The 18,837-nt window shown below is 43.7% G+C and overlaps 1 protein-coding gene across 1 annotated transcript in view; it reads right to left on the reverse strand.

The window, feature by feature from the left end:
- Positions 1–2,535: 2,535 nt before the first annotated feature.
- The window catches only part of TEKT1 (tektin 1), a 29,780-nt gene continuing 13,478 nt past the window's right edge, over positions 2,536–18,837 (reverse strand). The window contains exons 4-8 of the mRNA XM_032138571.2: positions 16,924–17,052; positions 16,247–16,390; positions 13,919–14,141; positions 3,301–3,497; positions 2,536–2,789 (exon numbers count right to left, since the gene is read on the reverse strand). Of these exons, the coding sequence (XP_031994462.1) occupies positions 2,582–2,789; positions 3,301–3,497; positions 13,919–14,141; positions 16,247–16,390; positions 16,924–17,052 (901 nt within the window). The 3' untranslated portion in view covers positions 2,536–2,581. The remainder of the gene's footprint in view (positions 2,790–3,300; positions 3,498–13,918; positions 14,142–16,246; positions 16,391–16,923; positions 17,053–18,837) is intronic.

The following is an 18,837-nucleotide window of genomic DNA, read 5'->3' on the forward strand; positions in this document are numbered from 1 at the left end:
AACCCTGGCACCCCCAGAGCACGCTAGAGTGGTGATGGAGGGCAAAGATGACAAGCCGTGGACTCTCTGGGTTAGGGTGAGTGGCAGGCAACAGAATCCACAGAACAGAGAAGTACCTAGCTTGGGTACTCTGGGAGAAAGACAACCTTCCGGAGATTTTCCCAGCGTGCAAAATCCTGTGCTACCCAGGAGAATTCCCACTCGTCACTGCCAAATGAACCACGGAAGAGACAGAAACTTTGCTCCTGTGTTTCTTTTAATTATGTGGATTATAGACATGTTCAACTTTGGTTCTATGTTAACAAAATTCAAGTTTAAATGACTCCCAATTTAAGTGATGGTATTTAAAAATAAATTTTGTATTATCTATGAAGAAAGTTGTGTTTCATTTTGAAAAGATATCTGGCTTGGATGGGTCAGAGGGGTATGGAACAGGGTGGCCTTCATCAGTAGCTACAAAGGCTAATTGCAAATGTCCTTCATGAAACACAGGCTAAGACCAGATTTCATTTGTGAAACACGCTGATACCCAATAAGACCTAGGAATTGCATGAGCAGGTTTACTAACAAAACATTGATTTCTTGAAATCTTAGATGTTTCCGCATTTTGTGTCTACATGTTGAGAAATGGCCTCAACCATAATCAAAATCACATTTCCCTGAAAAGCAGCGTGTTCCAGAACTATGTTGAGAGCCTTCCACACGTTATCTCGCCAATCTAGGCTTTATTAGTCTTATTTACAGATTAGGCAACTGAAGCTCGGGGCAGTTGAGTAACTTGGCGGGGATCACACCACAGGTAGAGCGTGGAACTGATCCACCAGCTGATCTGAATCACATCTCCCTGCAGAGCCTGAGCTCTGAATCCACCACTGAGGCTGGCTGCCTCTGAGAGCTGTATTCACAAGGAAGGATTTTGCCCAATGTCTTCACATCCTGCTGGCCACATCCTCTGGCACAGACCTCATAACCCTGCTAAGTTAGCAGAAACTCTGAGGTCTGCCCAGTGAGCTGGGAAGGCCTATTTGGACTCCTCCGAGCCAGAGCAGAAGAGCACCCAGAGGCTTCCCAGTGAGCAGAGAGGGGCCTCCCTCCTTGACTGGGGCATGGGAAGGGCTGTGTATTTGCTGAGCACTCTGAGAGGAGACGTTCAGCACTGGGGTAGCATAAATCAGAATTAACAGAATTAAGCCAGTGCTTTTGGCCTCAAAGGGGGTTTCTCCATCCCAGATTGGGAACATCCCTTTCTGATGGCAAAGAGTCTCTGAACCAAGGAGCACCTAGATTGCAAAGCTCCCAGGAATTAGGCCCACACTCTGAATTATCATTGTGCCCTATGACACCATATGTGCAGCTAGACAGCCAGATTCAGGGAACAGCAAGGTTAGGAAGAATTCCGGACGATAGAGTCCATTCCTTACTTTCCAGGTGGCCCTAAGGAAGGAGAGAAACTTTCCTGGCAGTGCTGGAACTAGAAGCTAGGTCTCCTGAGCCCCACACCATCAGGTGTCCAAAAGCATCAGGGAACCAAATGTTAGCAGAGTGTAGCAGCAGCTTCGCACGTGGTGCTGAGATGGTAAGCCTCATCCTTAGAAGGTGTTCCTTCAGTGTTAGCGGAATAAGGAACGAATGAGCAGTTTCCCACAGCAAACGTCTTCCTTTGACAGTTGCCCACATAGATCTCTGACCTGCTGCAGCTCAGCGGAAGGCAACCTCCCACAAGTAGAGCTCTTTTTGGAAAAGAAACAGTAAGTATATAAAACAGTCTTGCTGAAAACTTGTAAAGAGGTACGTAACCATTAAAATAATTACAAAGACAATTTAGCAACATGAACAAAGGCTTGCAATAATTAGCAGTGAAGGAAAAAAATAATCCTGAAATTGAGTTTATGCCATGAGTACAATTGTTCAGAAATTATGTTGGTATAGGGTGGGACTGCTCACAATGGCTCACATTCATTAAACACTCACTGCCCCATGATACAGGCTCAGTATGAAGCCCTTTACGGAGGTGATCTCATTCAATGCCCCCATAGCCCTGTGAGTCGGGACGATTGGAGGTCCTATACGCAGATGGCAGACTCCAGAACCTACAGTCTTAACCATTGACTTGAAGCCATGGCATGAATGGAATTTTTTTTTCTTTATGTTATTTGAGTATTTCAGAGTAAAAAAAAACACATTATTTTCTAGAGAAAAGAAATTTTGCTAGCCAAGAGAAAGGTTAGCATCCCATCTCATGAGCAAGAGGGGCATGGTCTACATACGTGATCCAGCCCAACTACTTTATTGAGTTGAATCTGAACTGAAATGTCTTGAAACCCTGTCCTGGGGCCCCAAGTCCTGTGATATTATAAGAGTGGCCTGTGCTAAAATATGGAGTTGAATTGTTAGGCAAACACCACGCCAGCATAAGAAAAGAAACTCGCCCCAAAATCAGCCCCCTGAGCAGGCTTGGAATGCCAGCCAAGAGGTTGCAGCAGGCTGGCTAGAGGCCCTGCCAGCCTGAAATGAGAGGTCTGTACTACTCTTAACTACTGTTTATGATGTGGTTTAATGAGAACTGGAACTAGCCTTACTATTAGCAGACAGCATCAGGGCGGAGGCCCCCGGCCCAGACCCTATGGTCTTCCCCATCCCGAAGTGGAATGGATTTCCTCATCTGCATACACAGCACTTCATCGATATAAATGGTGTTCTCTTTGACCTGGATCTCCTCCTGCAGGGCAAGCTGTCTGCGATGCAGCCCTCTCAGCTCTGCCTGAGCTTGGGCTAAAGTTTCCTTTAATCTAGGAGAAAGGGAAGAACAGAAGAGAATAATTTCTCTCTATGCATTGCTTTTTCAAGGGAAAGAATGTTCCCCAGTGTTCAGTGCAGGAGCCAAATTGATATGTGCTCTTCCCCTTCCTCTCTCCTCACGAAGACAGAGATCTCACTAATTTTAGAATAAAATGCATACTGAAAAGGCCATGAAAAAAAAAAAAGACAGAGATTTCAATTTGGTGGCCCCAGGTCAGATTCATGACGTAGACACCTTATGAAATGCTGGTGTTTAAAACTGCAGATTTGACCTAAACATCTGGATTTGGGCTTCTTGAGAATCATTCAATATTGGGATCCATTTTCTCCAAGGCAACCATTTTGGCGGGAGGTGGTGGAGGCTGCCCTCTAGGGGGCATTCCTCAAGCATTACAGAGCAGGCCGGCTTCATTCACCCTGCTGGTCACTATCTAGCCTCTGCTTGAAACCCAGGTTGGGATTGAGACCCGAAGGGCCTCTGCCCACTGGCTGCTAGCCTACCTTGCAACGTTGTGGGTGATCTCTTGAACCTCCTTCATTAGCCTATGCTGTGCGACATCACGACACAGCTCCACGTTCGGCCGGTGTGTCCTGGTCTCCAAGCGCGTATGAGCCACCTTGGCTGGCCCTTCTTGGTCAAGGATGGCTTTTTCAAGAGCTTCGATATTTTTCTCCTGGGAAGCAATCTCTTCCATGACCTTACAAAAAGGATTAGAGTAGGTGAGGCCAAGCTCTGCTCCTCAAAACTCAACAGCTGACAGCAGATGGGTTGTGATCTTCGGAAGAGGGAACCTCAGATTTCTTCTTAAGCAGCATGCCAGAGTGAGTCTGATCTCTCTTCCCTAAAGCAGTGATTGCTGGTGGGCAAGGTCACAAAAGACTTAAAACCTTATGGACTCAAGGGACAGGACGGGCCATTGTCACCTCATCTACCCACAGGAGAATGCCCTCAGCAAAGGCCTGGCCAGCGTGGGGATCTCACTACTGCTCAAAGCCGCCTGCTCACCTTGGTACAGGGTACCTTTGTATCATGAGCAGAAAGCTGCCTATTTCCTCACCACTCCTACCCTGCTAGCACCAGCTCTGTCCTCTGGAAGCCTGGGGAAAGAAGGAGCAGTTAGGTCTGAGTTTGGTTGTTATTTTTGTGAGTGACTTTATGCACAGAAAAAGACTACTTTTAGGCCAGATGCGGTGGCTCACACCTATACTCCCAGAACTTTGGGAGGCTGAGGCAGGCAGATCACGAGGTCAGGAGATCGAGACCCGCCTGCCAACATGGTGAAACCCCAACTCTACTAAAAATACAAAAATTAGCCGGCGTGGTGGCACACACCTGTAATCCCAGCTACTCAGGAGGCTGAGGCAGGAGAATTGCTTGAACCTGGGAGACGGAGGTTGCAGTGAGCCAAGATCGTGCCACTGCACTCTAGCCTGGGGGACAGAGTGAGACTCCATCTCAGAAAAAAAAAAGAAAAGAAAAGAAAAAGACTACTTTTAAGTTACTTGGTTTTAACAAAATTAATATTTAACTGGTTTAAAATGTATTTCTTCATTAAGCATTTTTTTAAACTTCTACATCTACTTTTGCAATATACACAAAACTAGATAGACTAAGGAATCTTGCATACTCATCGTCAGTTTCAGCAATGAGCAGTGCGTGGCCAGTCTTGCTTCATCTATACTCCCGTCCATCAGCTTAGTTATTTTAAAACTGATCCCAGATATTATGTCCTTTTAGTTAAATATTTCACTTAAATATTTGAGTGTGTATTTCTAAGCATAGGATTCTTTTTTTCTTTTGACATAACCACAATACCTTTATCACACCAAAAAAAAAGACAAAAGACTTATTCTTTAATATTATAATAATATTTAGTGATCAAATTTCACCAATTGTTCCATATATTTTGGTAGAGTTGGTTTGTCCAAATTACATCCCAATGAGGTCCAGAAATTGCACTTGGCTTTCTTAAGCTTCTTTTTAAACACTTCTTAAAGTTTTCATAAGTCCAGTTCACAGATATGCTATTTTTAAATTTAGCAGATATTAGCAATTACTTTAAGCTGATTTCGACTAATAATTGCTCCCACTTCAAACTTACTTAAAGTCCTTTGAATATTTATTTAAAGCAGCATTTATAAATTTGATATATAACTTTTTAAAATATTTGAATTATCTTAACAAATAAGACCCTCTGGAGTTCTGAAATAGATTTGTCAATCTAATAAATTAGTAAAAAAAAAAAAAGATGTTTTAAATTTTCTTAAATATTCTAATGCTATCTTCAAATTTAAAGTTTCAACCAAAATCATAAGGCTAAAACAATTATTTAATTATATATTTTAAAGAAATTTTTAAAAAACAGGCCAAATCTCTCTTTTTTTTTTTTTTTTTTTTAACCTTTCATTGCCATTCTTTTTTATTATTATACTTTAGGTTTTAGGGTACATGTGCACAATGTGCAGGTTTGTTACATATGTATCCATGTGCCATGCTGTTTTGCTGCACCCATTAACTCGTCATTTAGCATTAGATATATCTCCTAATGCTGTCCCTCCCCCCTCCCCCCACCCCACAACAGTCCCCAGAGTGTGATGTTCCCCTTCCTGTGTCCATGAGTTCTCATAGTTCAATTCCCACCTATGAGTGAGAACATGCAGTGTTTGGTTTTTTGTTCTTGCGATAGTTTACTGAGAATGATGTTTTCCAGTTTCATCCATGTCCCTACAAAGGACATGAGCTCATCATTTTTTATGGCTGCATAGTATTCCATGGTGTATATGTGCCACATTTTCTTAATCCAGTCTATCGTTGTTGGACATTTGGGTTGGTTCCAACTCTTTGCTATTGTGAATAGTGCCGCAATAAACATACGTGTGCGTGCTCGCTTCGGCAGCACATATACTAAAATAAACATACGTGTGCATGTGTCTTTATAGCAGCATGATTTATAGTCCTTTGGGTATATACCCAGTAATGAGATGGCTGGGTCAAATGGAATTTCTAGTTCTAGATCCCTGAGGAATCGCCACACTGACTTCCACAATGGTTGAACTAGTTTACAGTCCCACCAACAGTGTAAAAGTGTTCCTATTTCTCCACATCCTCTCCAGCACCTGTTGTTTCCTGACTTTTTAATGATGGCCATTCTAACTGGTGTGAGATGGTATCTCACTGTGGTTTTGATTTGCATTTCTCTGATGGCCAGTGATGATGAGCATTTCTTCATGTGTTTTTTGGCTGCATAAATGTCTTCTTTGGAGAAGTGTCTGTTCATGTCCTTTGCCCACTTTTTGATGGGGTTGTTTGTTTTTTTCTTGTAAATTTGTTTGAGTTCATTGTAGATTCTGGATATTAGCACTTTGTCAGATGAGTAGGTTGCGAAAATTTTCTCCCATTTTGTAGGTTGCCTGTTCACTCTGATGGTAGTTTCTTTTGCTGTGCAGAAGCTCCTTAGTTTAATTAGATCCTATTTGTCAATTTTGGCTTTTGTTGCCATTGCTTTTGGTGTTTTAGACATGAAGTCCTTGCCCATGCCTATGTCCTGAATGGTATTGCCTAGGTTTTCTTGTAGGATTTTAATGGTTTTAGGTCTAACATTTAAGTCTTTAATCCATCTTGAATTAATTTTTGTATAAGGTGTAAGGAAGGGATCCAGTTTCAGCTTTCTACATATGGCTAGCCAGTTTTCCCAGCACCATATATTAAATAGGGAATCCTTTCCCCATTGCTTGTTTTTGTCAGTTTTGTCAAAGATCAGATAGTTGTAGATATGCAGCATCATTTCTGAGGGCTCTGTTCTGTTCCATTGATCTATGTCTCTGTTGTGGTACCAGTATCATGCTGTTTGGGTTACTGTAGCCTTGTAGTAGAGTTTGAAGTCAGGTAGCGTGATGTCTCCAGCTTTGTTCTTTTGGCTTAGGATTGACTTGGCGATGCGGGCTCTTTTTTGGTTCCATGTGAACTTTAAAGTAGTTTTTTGCAATTCTGTGAGGAAAGTCATTGGTAGCTTGATGGGGATGGCATTGAATCTATAAATTACCTTGGGCAGTATGGCCATTTTCACGATATTGATTCTTCCAACCCATGAGCATGGAATGTTCTTCCATTTGTTTGTATCCTCTTTTAGTTCATTGAGCAGTGGTTTGTAGTTCTCCTTGAAGAGGTCCTTCACATCCCTTGTAAGTTGGATTCCTAGGTATTTTATTCTCTTTGAAGCAATTGTGAATGGGAGTTCACTCATGATTTGGCTCTCTGTCTGTGATTGGTGTACAAGAATGCTTGTTATTTTTGTACATTGATTTTGTATCCTGAGACTTTGCTGAAGTTGCTAATCAGCTTAAGGAGATTTTGGGCTGAGACAATGGGGTTTTCTAGATATACAATCACGTCATCTGCAAACAGGGACAATTTGACTTCCTCTTTTCCTAACTGAATACCCTTTATTTCCTTCTCCTGCCTGATTGCTCTGGCCAGAACTTCCAGCACTATGTTGAATAGGAGTGGTGAGAGAGGGCATCCCTGTCTTGTGCCAGTTTTCAAAGGGAATGCTTCCAGTTTTTGCCCATTCAGTATGATATTGGCTGTGGGTTTGTCATAGATAGCTCTTATTATTTTGAGATACATGCCATCAATACCTAATTTATTGAGAGTTTTTAGCATGAAGGGTTGTTGAATTTTGTCAAAGGCCTTTTCTGCATCTATTGAGATAATCATGTGGTTTTTGTCTTTGGTTCTGTTTATATGCTGGATTACATTTATTGATTTGCGTATGTTGAACCAGCCTTGCATCCCAGGGATGAAGCCCACTTGATCATGGTGGATAAGCTTTTTGATGTGCTGCTGGATTTGGTTTGCCAGTATTTTATGGAGGATTTTTGCATCAATGTTCATCAAGGATATTGGTCTGAAATTCTCTTTTTTGGTTATGTCTCTGCCAGGCTTTGGTATCAGGACGATGCTGGCTTCATAAAATGTGTTAGGGAGGATTCCCTCTTTTTCTATCTATTGGAATAGTTTCAGAAGGAATGGTACCAGTTCCTCCTCATACCTCTGGTAGAATTCGGCTGTGAATCCATCAGGTCCTGGACTCTTTTTGGTTGGTAAGCTATTGATTATTGCCACAATTTCAGAGCCTGTTATTGGCCTATTCAGAGATTCAACTTCTTCCTGGTTTAGTCTTGGGAGGGTGTATTTGTCGAGGAATTTATCCATTTCTTCTAGATTTTCCAGTTTATTTGCATAGAAGTGTTTGTAGTATTCTCTGATGGTAGATTGTATTTCCGTGGGATCGGTGGTGATATCCCCTTTTTCATTTTTTATTGCATCTATTTGATTCTTCTCTCTTTTCTTCTTTATTAGTCTTGCTAGCGGTCTATCAATTTTGTTGATCTTTTCAAAAAACCAGCTCCTGGATTCATTAATTTTTGAAGGGTTTTTTGTGTCTCTATTTCCTTTAGTTCTGCTCTGATTTTAGTTATTTCTAGCCTTCTGCTAGCTTTTGAATGTGTTTGCTCTTGCTTTTCTAGTTCTTTTAATTGTGATGTTAGGGTGTCGATTTTGCATCTTTCCTGCTTTCTCTTGTGGGCATTTAGTGCTATAAATTTCCCTCTACACACTGCTTTGAATGTGTCCCAGAGATTCTGGTATGTTGTGTCTTTGTTCTCATTGGTTTCAAAGAACATCTTTATTTCTGCCTTCATTTCATTATGTACCCAATAGTCATTCAGGAGCAGGTTGTTCAGTTTCCATGTAGTTGAGCAGTTTTGAGTGAGTTTGTTAATCCTGAGTTCTAGTTTGATTGCACTGTGGTCTGAGAGACAGTTTGTTATAATTTCTGTTCTTTTACATTTGCTGAGGAGAGCTTTACTTCCAACTATGTGGTCAATTTTGGAAGAGGTGTGGTGTGGTGCTGAAAAAAATGTATATTCTGTTGATTTGGGGTGGAGAGTTCTGTAGATGTCTATTAGGTCCACTTTGTGCAGAGCTGAGTTCAATTCCTGGATATCCTTGTTAACTTTCTGTCTCGTTGATCTGTCTAATGTTGACAGTGGGGTGTTAAAATCTCCCATTATTATTGTGTGGGAGTTTAAGTCCCTTTGTAGGTCACTCAGGACTTGCTTTATGAATCTGGGTGCTCCTGTGTTGGGTGCATATATATTTAGGATAGTTAGCTCTTCTTGTTGAATTGATCCCTTTACCATTATGTAATGGCCTTCTTTGTCTCTTTTGATCTTTGTTGGTTTAAAGTCTATTTTATCAGAGACTAGGATTGCAACCCCTGCCTTTTTTTGTTTTCCATTTGCTTGATAGATCTTCCTCCATCCCTTTATTTTGAGTCTATGTGTGTCTCTGCACGTGAGATGGGTTTCCTGAATACAGCACACTGATGGGTCCTGACTCCTTATCCGGTTTGCCAGTCTGTGTCTTTTAATTGGAGCATTTAGCCCATTTACATTTAAAGTTAATATTGTTATGTGTGAATCTGATCCTGTCATTATGATGTTAGTTGGTTATTTTGCTTGTTAGTTGATGCAGTTTCTTCCTAGCCTCGATGGTCTTTACAATTTAGCATGTTTTTGCAGGGGCTGGTACCGGTTGTTCCTTTCCATGTTTAGTGCTTCCTCCAGGAGCTCTTTTAGGGCAGGCCTGGTGGTGACAAAATCACTCAGCGTTTGCTTGTCTGTAAAGTATTTTATTTCTCCTTCACTTATGAAGCTTAGTTTGGCTGGATATGAAATTCTGGGTTGAAAATTCTTTTCTTTAAGAATGTTGAATATCGGCCCCCACTCTCTTCTGGCTTGTAGAGTTTCTGCCGAGAGATCAGCTGTTAGTCTGATGGGCTTCCCTTTGTGGGTAACCCGACCTTTCTCTCTGGCTGCCCTTAACATTTTTTCCTTCATTTCAACTTTGGTGAATCTGACAATTATGTGTCTTGGAGTTGCTCTTCTCGAGGAGTATCTTTGTGGCGTTCTCTGTATTTCCGGAATCTGAATGTTGGCCTGCCTTGCTAGATTGGGGAAGTTCTCCTGGATAATATCTTGCAGAGTGTTTTCCAACTTGGTTCCATTCTCCCCGTCATTTTCAGGTACACCAATCAGACGTAGGTTTGGTCTTTTCACATAGTCCCAAATTTCTTGGAGGCTTTGTTCATTTCTTTTTATTCTTTTTTCTCTAAACTTCCCTTCTCGCTTCATTTCATTCATGCATCTTCCATCAGCGATACCCTTTCTTCCAGTTGATCGCTTCTGCTACCAAGGCTTCTGCAATCTTCGCATAGTTCTTGATACTTGGCTTTCAGCTCCATCAGCTCCTTTAAGCCCTTCTCTCCATTGGTTATTCTAGTTATCCATTCGTCTAATTTTTTTTCAAAGTTTTTAACTTCTTTGCTATTGTTTTGAATTTCCTCCTGTAGCTCGGAGTAGTTTGATTGTCTGAAGCCTTCTTCTCTCAACTCGTCAAAGTCATCCTCTCTCCAGCTTTGTTCCGTTGCTGGTGAGGAACTGCGTTCTTTGGAGGAGGAGAGGTGCTCTGCTTTTTAGAGTTTCCAGTTTTTCTGCTCTGTTTTTTCCCCATCTTTGTGGTTTTATCTACTTTTGGTCTTTGATGATGGTGATGTACGATGGGTTTTTGGTGTGGATGTCCTTTCTGTTTGTTAGTTTTCCTTCTACCAGACAGGACCCTCAGCTGCAGGTCTGTTGGATTTTACTAGAGGTCCACTCCAGACCCTGTTTGGCTGGGTGTCAGCAGCAGTGGCTGCAGAACAGCGGATTTTCGTGAGACCACAAATTCAGCCATCTGATAGTTCCTCTGGAAGTTTTGTCTCAGAGGAGTACCCGGCTGAGTGAGGTGTCAGTCTGTCCCTACTGGGGGGTGCCTCCCAGTTAGGCTGCTCGGGGGTGAGGGACCCACTTTAGGAGGCAGTCTGTCCATTCTCAGATATCCAGCTGCGTGCTGGGAGAACCACTGCTCTCTTCAAAGCTGTCAGTCAGACAGGGACATTTAAGTCTGCAGAGGTTCCTGCTGAGTTTTTGTTTGTCTGTGCCCTGCCCCCAGAGGTGGAGCCTACAGAGGCAGGCAGGCCTCCTTGAGCTGTGGTGGGCTCCACGCAGTTAGAGCTTCCTGGCTGCTTTGTTTACCTAAGCAAGCCTGGGCAATGGCGGGCGCCCCTCCCCCAGCCTCGCTGCTGCCTTGCAGTTTGATCTCAGACTGCTGTGCTAGCAATCAGCGAGACTCCGTGGGCATAGGACCCTCTGAGCCAGGTGCGGGACACAATCTCCTAGTGTGCCGTTTTCCAGGCCCGTTGGAAAAGCGCAGTATTAGGGTGGGACTGATCCGATTTTCCAGGTGCCGCCTGTTACCCCTTTCTTTGACTAGGAAAGGGAACTCCCTGACCCCTTGCGCTTCCCGAGTGAGGCAATGCCTCGCCCTGCTTCGGCTCGCGCACAGTGCGCTTCACCGACTGTCCTGCACCCACTGTTTGGCACTCCCTAGTGAGATGAAACCGGTACCTCAAACAGAAATGCAGAAATCACCCGTGTTCTGTGTCACTCAGGCTGGGAGCTGTAGACCGGAGCTGTTCCTATTCGGCCATCTTGGCTCCACCCGCCAAATCTCTTAAATTTTACAAATACCTTAACCCTCCAAAATACATCGATAACAATACACTTATAATAAAACTACTACTGCTATGAGTGAGATCAAGAATCAGCAAACTATGGCCTACAAACTAAATCCAGTCTGTAACCTGTTTTTGTACAGACTGTGAAACAATTTTTTTTTTAAGTAATAGTCTTCAATTTTTTTAGAGCCATTTTAGGTTTAAAGGAAAATTGAGCAGAAAGTAAAGTTCCCATATGCTTTCTCCCCCTACCCAGGTTTTCCTAATTATTAGCATCTTCCATTAGTGTTGTACATTTGTTATTAATACAATTGGTGAGCCAATATTGATATATTATTATTAACTAAAGTCCACAGTTTACATCAGAGTTCACTGTTTGTGTTGTACATTCTGTGGGTTTTGTTTGTTTGTTTTGTTTTTGAGACGGAGTCTCACACTGTCACCCAGGCTGGATAGCAATGGCATAATCTCAGCTCACTGCAACCTCTGCCTCCTGGGTTCAAGCAATTATCCTGCCTCAGCCTCCCAAATAGCTGGGATTACAGGCATGCGCCACCACAGCCAGCTAATTTTTGTGTTTTCAGTAGAGACAGGGTTTCACCATGTTGGCCGGGCTGGTCTTGAACCTCTGACCCCAGGCGATCCACCCGCCTCAGCCTCCCAAAATGCTGGGATTACAGGTGTGAGCCATCGCACCTGGCCGTGACATCTTGTTTTATTGTTTTATTACCAGTGTGTCTTTGTTTCTGCTCCTTAGCCTCTTCTCTTCCTCTCTTCTCTTCTCAGTGCTCTCCCCTCCTCACCCCTCTCCTATCTCAGATCCATCTTTCAAGGCCTATACTAAGTTCTTATTCCGCCAGGAAGTCTCTGGATTATTCTTTGGCTATCATCATCATCATCTCAATCAACTAATTTTTATTATTTATATGTATGATATTATATGTTAATCATATATGCAAATTCTGTGTGTGTGTGTGTGTGTGTGTGTGTGTGTGTGTGTGAAATGTATACTTGCCAGGCGCTGTTCTAAATATTTTATATGAGTTGTCTAACTTAACTCTGGCTGAGGAAGACTATTGTTTCTCCCCATTTTATCAAGGAGGAAACTAAGGAACAGGGGGCTTCAGGGTCTCCCTAAGGTCACACAGCTAGTGTTGAAGCCACGATTCAAACCCAAGATATCTGGCTCTGATGTCTACCCATTTCCACTAGGCTCATCTACCTCTCCATTTGCTGAATATTGCAGTTTCACCCTCGATGATACTCTGGTTTCTCCTGCACATCACAGAAATAAATCTTGTCCACAACTGGACTCTGAGCTCTGGGAGGGAGTATTCAGGATGTGGCAGCAGGACAGGGATTCAGGGGCTGAGAAGGCCTGGGCTCCACTCCCACCCTGCCGCCCTGGGGCCCTTCCCCTCTCTGTTTCAGCTTCACCAGCAGTAAAGTGTAGGGCGGGCTGACAGTGGCCTACTGAAATGAGTAGCTTGAAATCCACCAATGTGGGAGTACTTGTACTACAGACATCGACAAATTCCACAGGAAGGACCCTAATCTGTAGAATTTTCCAGTATCTGTAGTACAAATGCTCCCACTTTGTATTTGCAGTACAAATACTAACCCCCTCTGATATGGTTTGGCTCTGTGTCCCCACCCAAATCTCATCTTGCATTGTAATCCCCATATGTTGAGGGAGGAATCTGGTGGGAGGTAATTGGGTCATGGGGGCAGCTTCCCCCATGCTGTTCTCATGATAGTGAGGGAGTTCTCAGGAGATCCGATGGTTTTAAAAGTGGCAGTTTCCCCTGCACTCTTTCTGTCTCCTGCCGCCTTGTGAAGAAGGTGCTGGCTTCTCCTTCACCTTCTGCCATGACTGTAAGTTTCCTGAGGTCTCCCCAGCCATGTGGAACTGTGAGTCAATTAAACCTCTTTCCTTTATAAATTACCCAGTCTTGGGTAGCTCTTTACGGTGGTGTGAAAGTGGACTAAAACACCCTCTGAGAGCCAGTTTACCAGCACAACGCTGGATAACCAGGAGAAACGACCAGCTAGAGTCCTAAAGCTCCAACCAGGTTTGGAAAAACTGGCTACATCGACTCCTGTAACTTCAGAGTCCTAAAGGACACGTGAGAGCATGTAGTCCATTTCCGTATTTCACATACGGAGAAATGGCAACTGGAGTGGGAAGACAGCCAGGCACAAAGCTGCAGCCAGCCCCTAAGCATCCCGTCTCTTGCCTCAGGGCTCTGTCGTCTGCATTTCTGTTCTCTGCAGTAGTGAGTGACAATGAAGACCCAGAGTGGGGCAAAGTCCCACTCTAGTCCCCAAAAATGCAAAGCCTGTTGCTAAGCTGGAGAGATATGAGTGACACTTACCCACAAGTTAACCCAATATCCCAAGCCCAGAAGTCTAGCAGTCTGGCCCAGGGGGCATTCTTGTTTTCCATGGTGAAAGCTCCTGAATCTGCTCTTCTTCCATGCTCCCTCAAGGGACCTCACCTTGGCCAGATGAACAGCCAGCTTGTCCCTGGCATCCTTGGTATCCTTCAGCCCATTCTTGAATGCCGTGTCCACCACATCACACTGCTTGCGCAGATCATTGGCTGTCTGGGACAGGATTCGATCCACCAGGGCTTTCAGCATCAGGGAGTTGTTCCACTGCTTGTCAGCCTTCTCCACATTGGTGCTGGAGAAGTCCAACCAGTCTTCCAGACTCACGGAGCTGAAACAGATCCCACGCTTTCATTCACAGCATATTTGGGGTGGGGAAGGGGGTTGGGAGAGAGGGACGAGCTACACCTTCCTCTCATCAGAAGCACCTAGAACGATACCCTGTCTCTAGGCAGAGCAAATAGTGGTCTGTCAGTATCAATAGCTGTCACTTTGGGCAACCTCCCTACTCTGGCATTGGGCTGGCACCTTACAGACATTATCTCATTTAATCCTCATGACGGCCAAGTGAGCTAACTTTTCTAATCCCCATTTTACAGATGAGGGAAACTGAGCTCAGAAAAATGAAGTAACTTGGGTGAGAATGCTCAGCTAGAGATAATTTGAGCATCAAAATAAATACTAATGTAATAGATTACACTGAATAAAATAGAAACCATCCATCTATACAGATTTAAATAAACAAGTGAATAAACTACTCGTTTGAAGAGGAACTATCTTCTGGAATGACACCGATGAACTTCAAAATAATGTTAATTGGAAGAAACCAGACACACACACACACACACACACACACACACACACACATCTAGTATATAATGCTGTTTAATGAAAAGCAGGCAAAACCACCCTATTACAAGTCAGGAAAGTTATTACCTTCAGGATGGAGGGAGGGACTATTGATTGGAAGAGGACAGGATGATAGGGATGGTGATAATGTTTTCTTTCTGGACCTGGTGGTGATATGAGGCTTGTTCAGTTTGTGATTAGAGGCAGCCTCTGAGATGGCCCTTAGTGATCCCCCCTCCTGGTGTTCATGCCTTTGTGTAATCCCCTCGCCTTGAGTATGGGATGAATTTATTGACTTGCTTCTGACAAATAGAAGGACGTCACTTCTGGGATTAGGATATAAAAAAGACTGTGGCTTCTGTCATCAGTTCTCTCTCTCTCTCTCTGTCTCTCGGATCACTCATTATGGGAGAAACCAGTTGCCATGTCATGGGACACCCCATGGTGAAATTCACAAGGCAAGGAACCAAGGCCCACCATCACCCACAATCAGCTTGGAATTGGACCCCACCCGGGTCAAGCCTTCAGATGGAATGCAACCCTGGCACCTGGCTTGACTACAACCTCAGAAGACGTTGAGCCTGGGGCACCCAGTTGAACAGGGCCTGGCTTCCCCACCCAAGGAACCATGAGATAATACATGTTTATAGTCTTAAGCTGCAAAGTTTTGGGATAATTTATTATACAGCAAAAGATAACTAACACAATGAAAATGCTATGAACTTGTGCGCTTTTCTATATGTATGTTTTATTTCAAACAGAAGGTTTTAAAAATTAGAGTGAGTTAGGCTGTGATATAATGTTAACTGAAAAATGCAAATTAGATATCACAGAAAAGGTACATAGTATCATCTCATTTTTATAAACTAAACAAAGTTTACTCTACGTGTGTGAGTGCATATGTACATATGTTTGTATGAACATGCAGCTAACACCAGTTATCTCAGTGGATGTAAAAATGGAAAGGGGAGGCCGGACGCAGTGGCTCACGCCTGTAATCCCAGCACTTTGGGAGGCTGAGGTGGGCAGATCATGAAGTCAGGAGATCAAGACCATCCTGGCTAACACGGTGAAACCCCGTCTCTACTAAAAATACAAAAAATTAGCCTTGCATGGTGGTGGGCACCTGTAATCCCAGCTACTCGGGAGGCTGAGGCAGGAGAATGGCATGAACCCGGTAGGCAGAGCTTGCAGTGAGCCGAGTTCATGCCACTGCACTCCAGCTTGGGCAACAGAGCCAGACTCCATCTCAAAAAAAGAAAAAAAAAGGAAAGGAGAAAAATTAACTTGCTCTTTATACATTTTTAGATTCTTTTACTAGTTAAAAACATGTATAGATAAAGGAATAAATTGTTTTGTTCTTTCACAGCTTAAAGGTTTTATGTCAGACTTTCTTAGTTAGTGGGCCTAACCTGGAGGATCAGCAGCCTCTGGGCCCGATGCGAAGGCCACCATTCAACACTGTCTTTGCCCCAACCCACCACTTCCAAGCTCTCAGCCAGCTGCAAGGACGAGCCGCTAGGTCTTGCCTGTCTGAGAAGCACTGGGACATCACCAGCAAGGAGGAAGACGGTAAGGCCCACTCACTTTGGTTCAATCCTCACGGCATTCTCAGAGTATCTGATGTTTGGTGAGTTGTTGTTGAGCGAGAAGCAGATATCATCTATGGTCAGGGCCACAAACTTGTCCTTCAAATCCTTCTCAAGATTGTACTTGGCAGAGCGGTTCATCCTGAAGGGAGAAAGCAAACTGGGTTTCTGCCTCTGGAGTGCCCAGGTGGCACCCACAGGTCCTCGGGGAGGTCCTGGAAAGTGAAGCTGCAGCTGGGTCTGGTGCAGGATGATGGTGCTGACCCCCCCCCCCACCCATCACCCCAACACTCATGCGTATACCATTTGATGCCCGGTGACAAATCAACGTAACCAAACATGGACTTGGAGATTCTCCCTTCTACTGTGACATTTTCCAATGTCACCATTGCAGCCTACTATATGTGACGGGTCAGCCTCACCAGTGGGTTCCAGCGTCCTCCAGTTTATAACCAGGGTGAAATCCAGCTCCAGCCCCACCCTTACCAGAGGGCGGCTGCCATGTATGAGGGATGTGGCCAGCTCTTACCCTGAGTGCTGGGGTGATCTGGGGACACAGTGGGAGTGGGAATGTTGAACCCTTTTCTTTCTGTGCCATGGAGCCCAGCTTTTGTGGACACTGCCTCTTCTCAAAATTCCCAGTGGAGATTTGGAGGGCAGGCCGAAGAGTCATACCGAATCTGCTCGGAAGCCTCCTCCAAGGTACGGGTCAGCAGAGCCATAATGCCCCGGATGATCTCAGCCTCCTTTATCAGCTCATGCTCCACTGTGTCATGCACCAGGTCAATGCCAATGCGTTTCTCCCTGGCAGGGGGAAAGGCAGCCACTCAGCCAACACGTGCAACATGAGGTGACTCAACATTGGCTAATGTCTGCACACTCAGAACTACCTGCACAACTGATTTGAGTGTCACCCAATCCATCCGATGACACAGTGGGTGACAGATATTAGTTGGTGTCTATGTGACTTCAAAATATCCAAATGAATACAATTTGAATACAATGAAGAAAAATTGATTGATGACTGGTCACTTGGTCTGAAACATGCCAAATGGACTTTTTTTCTCTCTCTTTTTCTTTTCTTTGTATTTTTTTTAAATTATACTTTAAGTTCTAGGGTATGTGTGCACAAGGTGCAGGTTTGATACATAGGTATACATATGCCGCATTGGTTTGCTGCACCCATCAACTCATCATTTACATGAGGTTTTTCTCCTAATGCTGTCCCTCCCCCAGCCCCCCACACCCTGACAGGCCCCGGTGTGTGATGTTCCCCACCCTGTGTCCAAGTGTTCTCATTGTTCAATTCCCATCTAAATGAGAACATGCGGTGTTTGGTTTTTTTGTCCTTGTGATAGTTTGTGCAGAATGATGGTTTCCAGCTGCATCCATGTCCCTGCAAAGGACATGAACTCATCCTTTTTTATGGCTGCATAGTATTCCATGGTGTATATGTGCCACATTTTCTTAATCCAGTCTATCATTGATGGACATTTGGGCTGGTTCCAAGTCTTTGCTATTGTGAATGGTGCCACAATAAACAAACGTGTGCATATGTCTTTATAGTAGCATGATGTATAATCCTTTGGGTATACACCCAGTAATGGGATTGCTGGGTCAAATGGTAATTCTAGTTCTAGATCCTTGAGGAATCGCCACACTGTCTTCCACAATGGTTGAACTAATTTACACTCCCACCAACAGTGTAAAAGTGTTCCTATTTCTCCACATCCTCTCCAGCACCTGTTGTTTCCTGACTTTTTAATGATGGCCATTCTAACTAGCGTGAGATGATATCTCATTGTGGTTTTGATTTGCAGCCATATGGACTTTTTTTCCATTTCCAATAGTAATAATAACTATGAATAATAATAACTATGAATAATAATAACACCAATAGTAATATTGCCTCTGCCAGTGAGCACTTCACTCCGTGACAGGCATTGTGCTGAGCTTTATTTATATATAAACATTCTTAGCCCTTTCAAGTACAGATGGGGAAACTGAGTTTCAGATTAAGTGGTCTACCCAGTGTCACAGAACTGTGTGTCACATGTGCTTCTAGCCAAGATGCCATCCTCCTCCCAAACTGACCCTGCTGCATGACGTTTTGCTCTTTTTCAACCCGCATGATAGTGCTTGGAAAGGGGGTTCCCCTACTCACTAGCTGGGTGCCCTTAGCCACCATATAACCTACCTGTGCCTTGGTTTCCTTTTCTGTAAAATAGGGGTAATTATTAGTACTTCATAGGATTGTAGCACACTACAAATGAGCTATAAAAGCATAAGCTACAGTACCTGGCACATAGTACATGCTCAATGAACTTAGCAGCCTCTACATTATCATTATTCTTAGGTTTAGATTTGAGCCAACTGGGTGTTGAGCTCTTTGATGAGCTGCTATTTCTCTTTGCTTCATAGACTTTCTAAATCTGGCTGGGGAGACTGCTGCCTGGTTCCTGCAAAGGGTCCTGGTTAAGCTTATGGAAAGAATGGGGCTTTCCAGGAAGACAGGGGCATAGTGCATTTGAGAAACTGCAAGTAGCTCTACACACCTAAGCACATCCCACTGCTGGGGACAAGATATGG

The sequence above is a fragment of the Hylobates moloch genome, unplaced genomic scaffold (assembly GCF_009828535.3).
Source record: "Hylobates moloch isolate HMO894 unplaced genomic scaffold, HMol_V3 SCAFFOLD_19, whole genome shotgun sequence".
NCBI classification, from domain to species: domain Eukaryota; kingdom Metazoa; phylum Chordata; class Mammalia; order Primates; family Hylobatidae; genus Hylobates; species Hylobates moloch.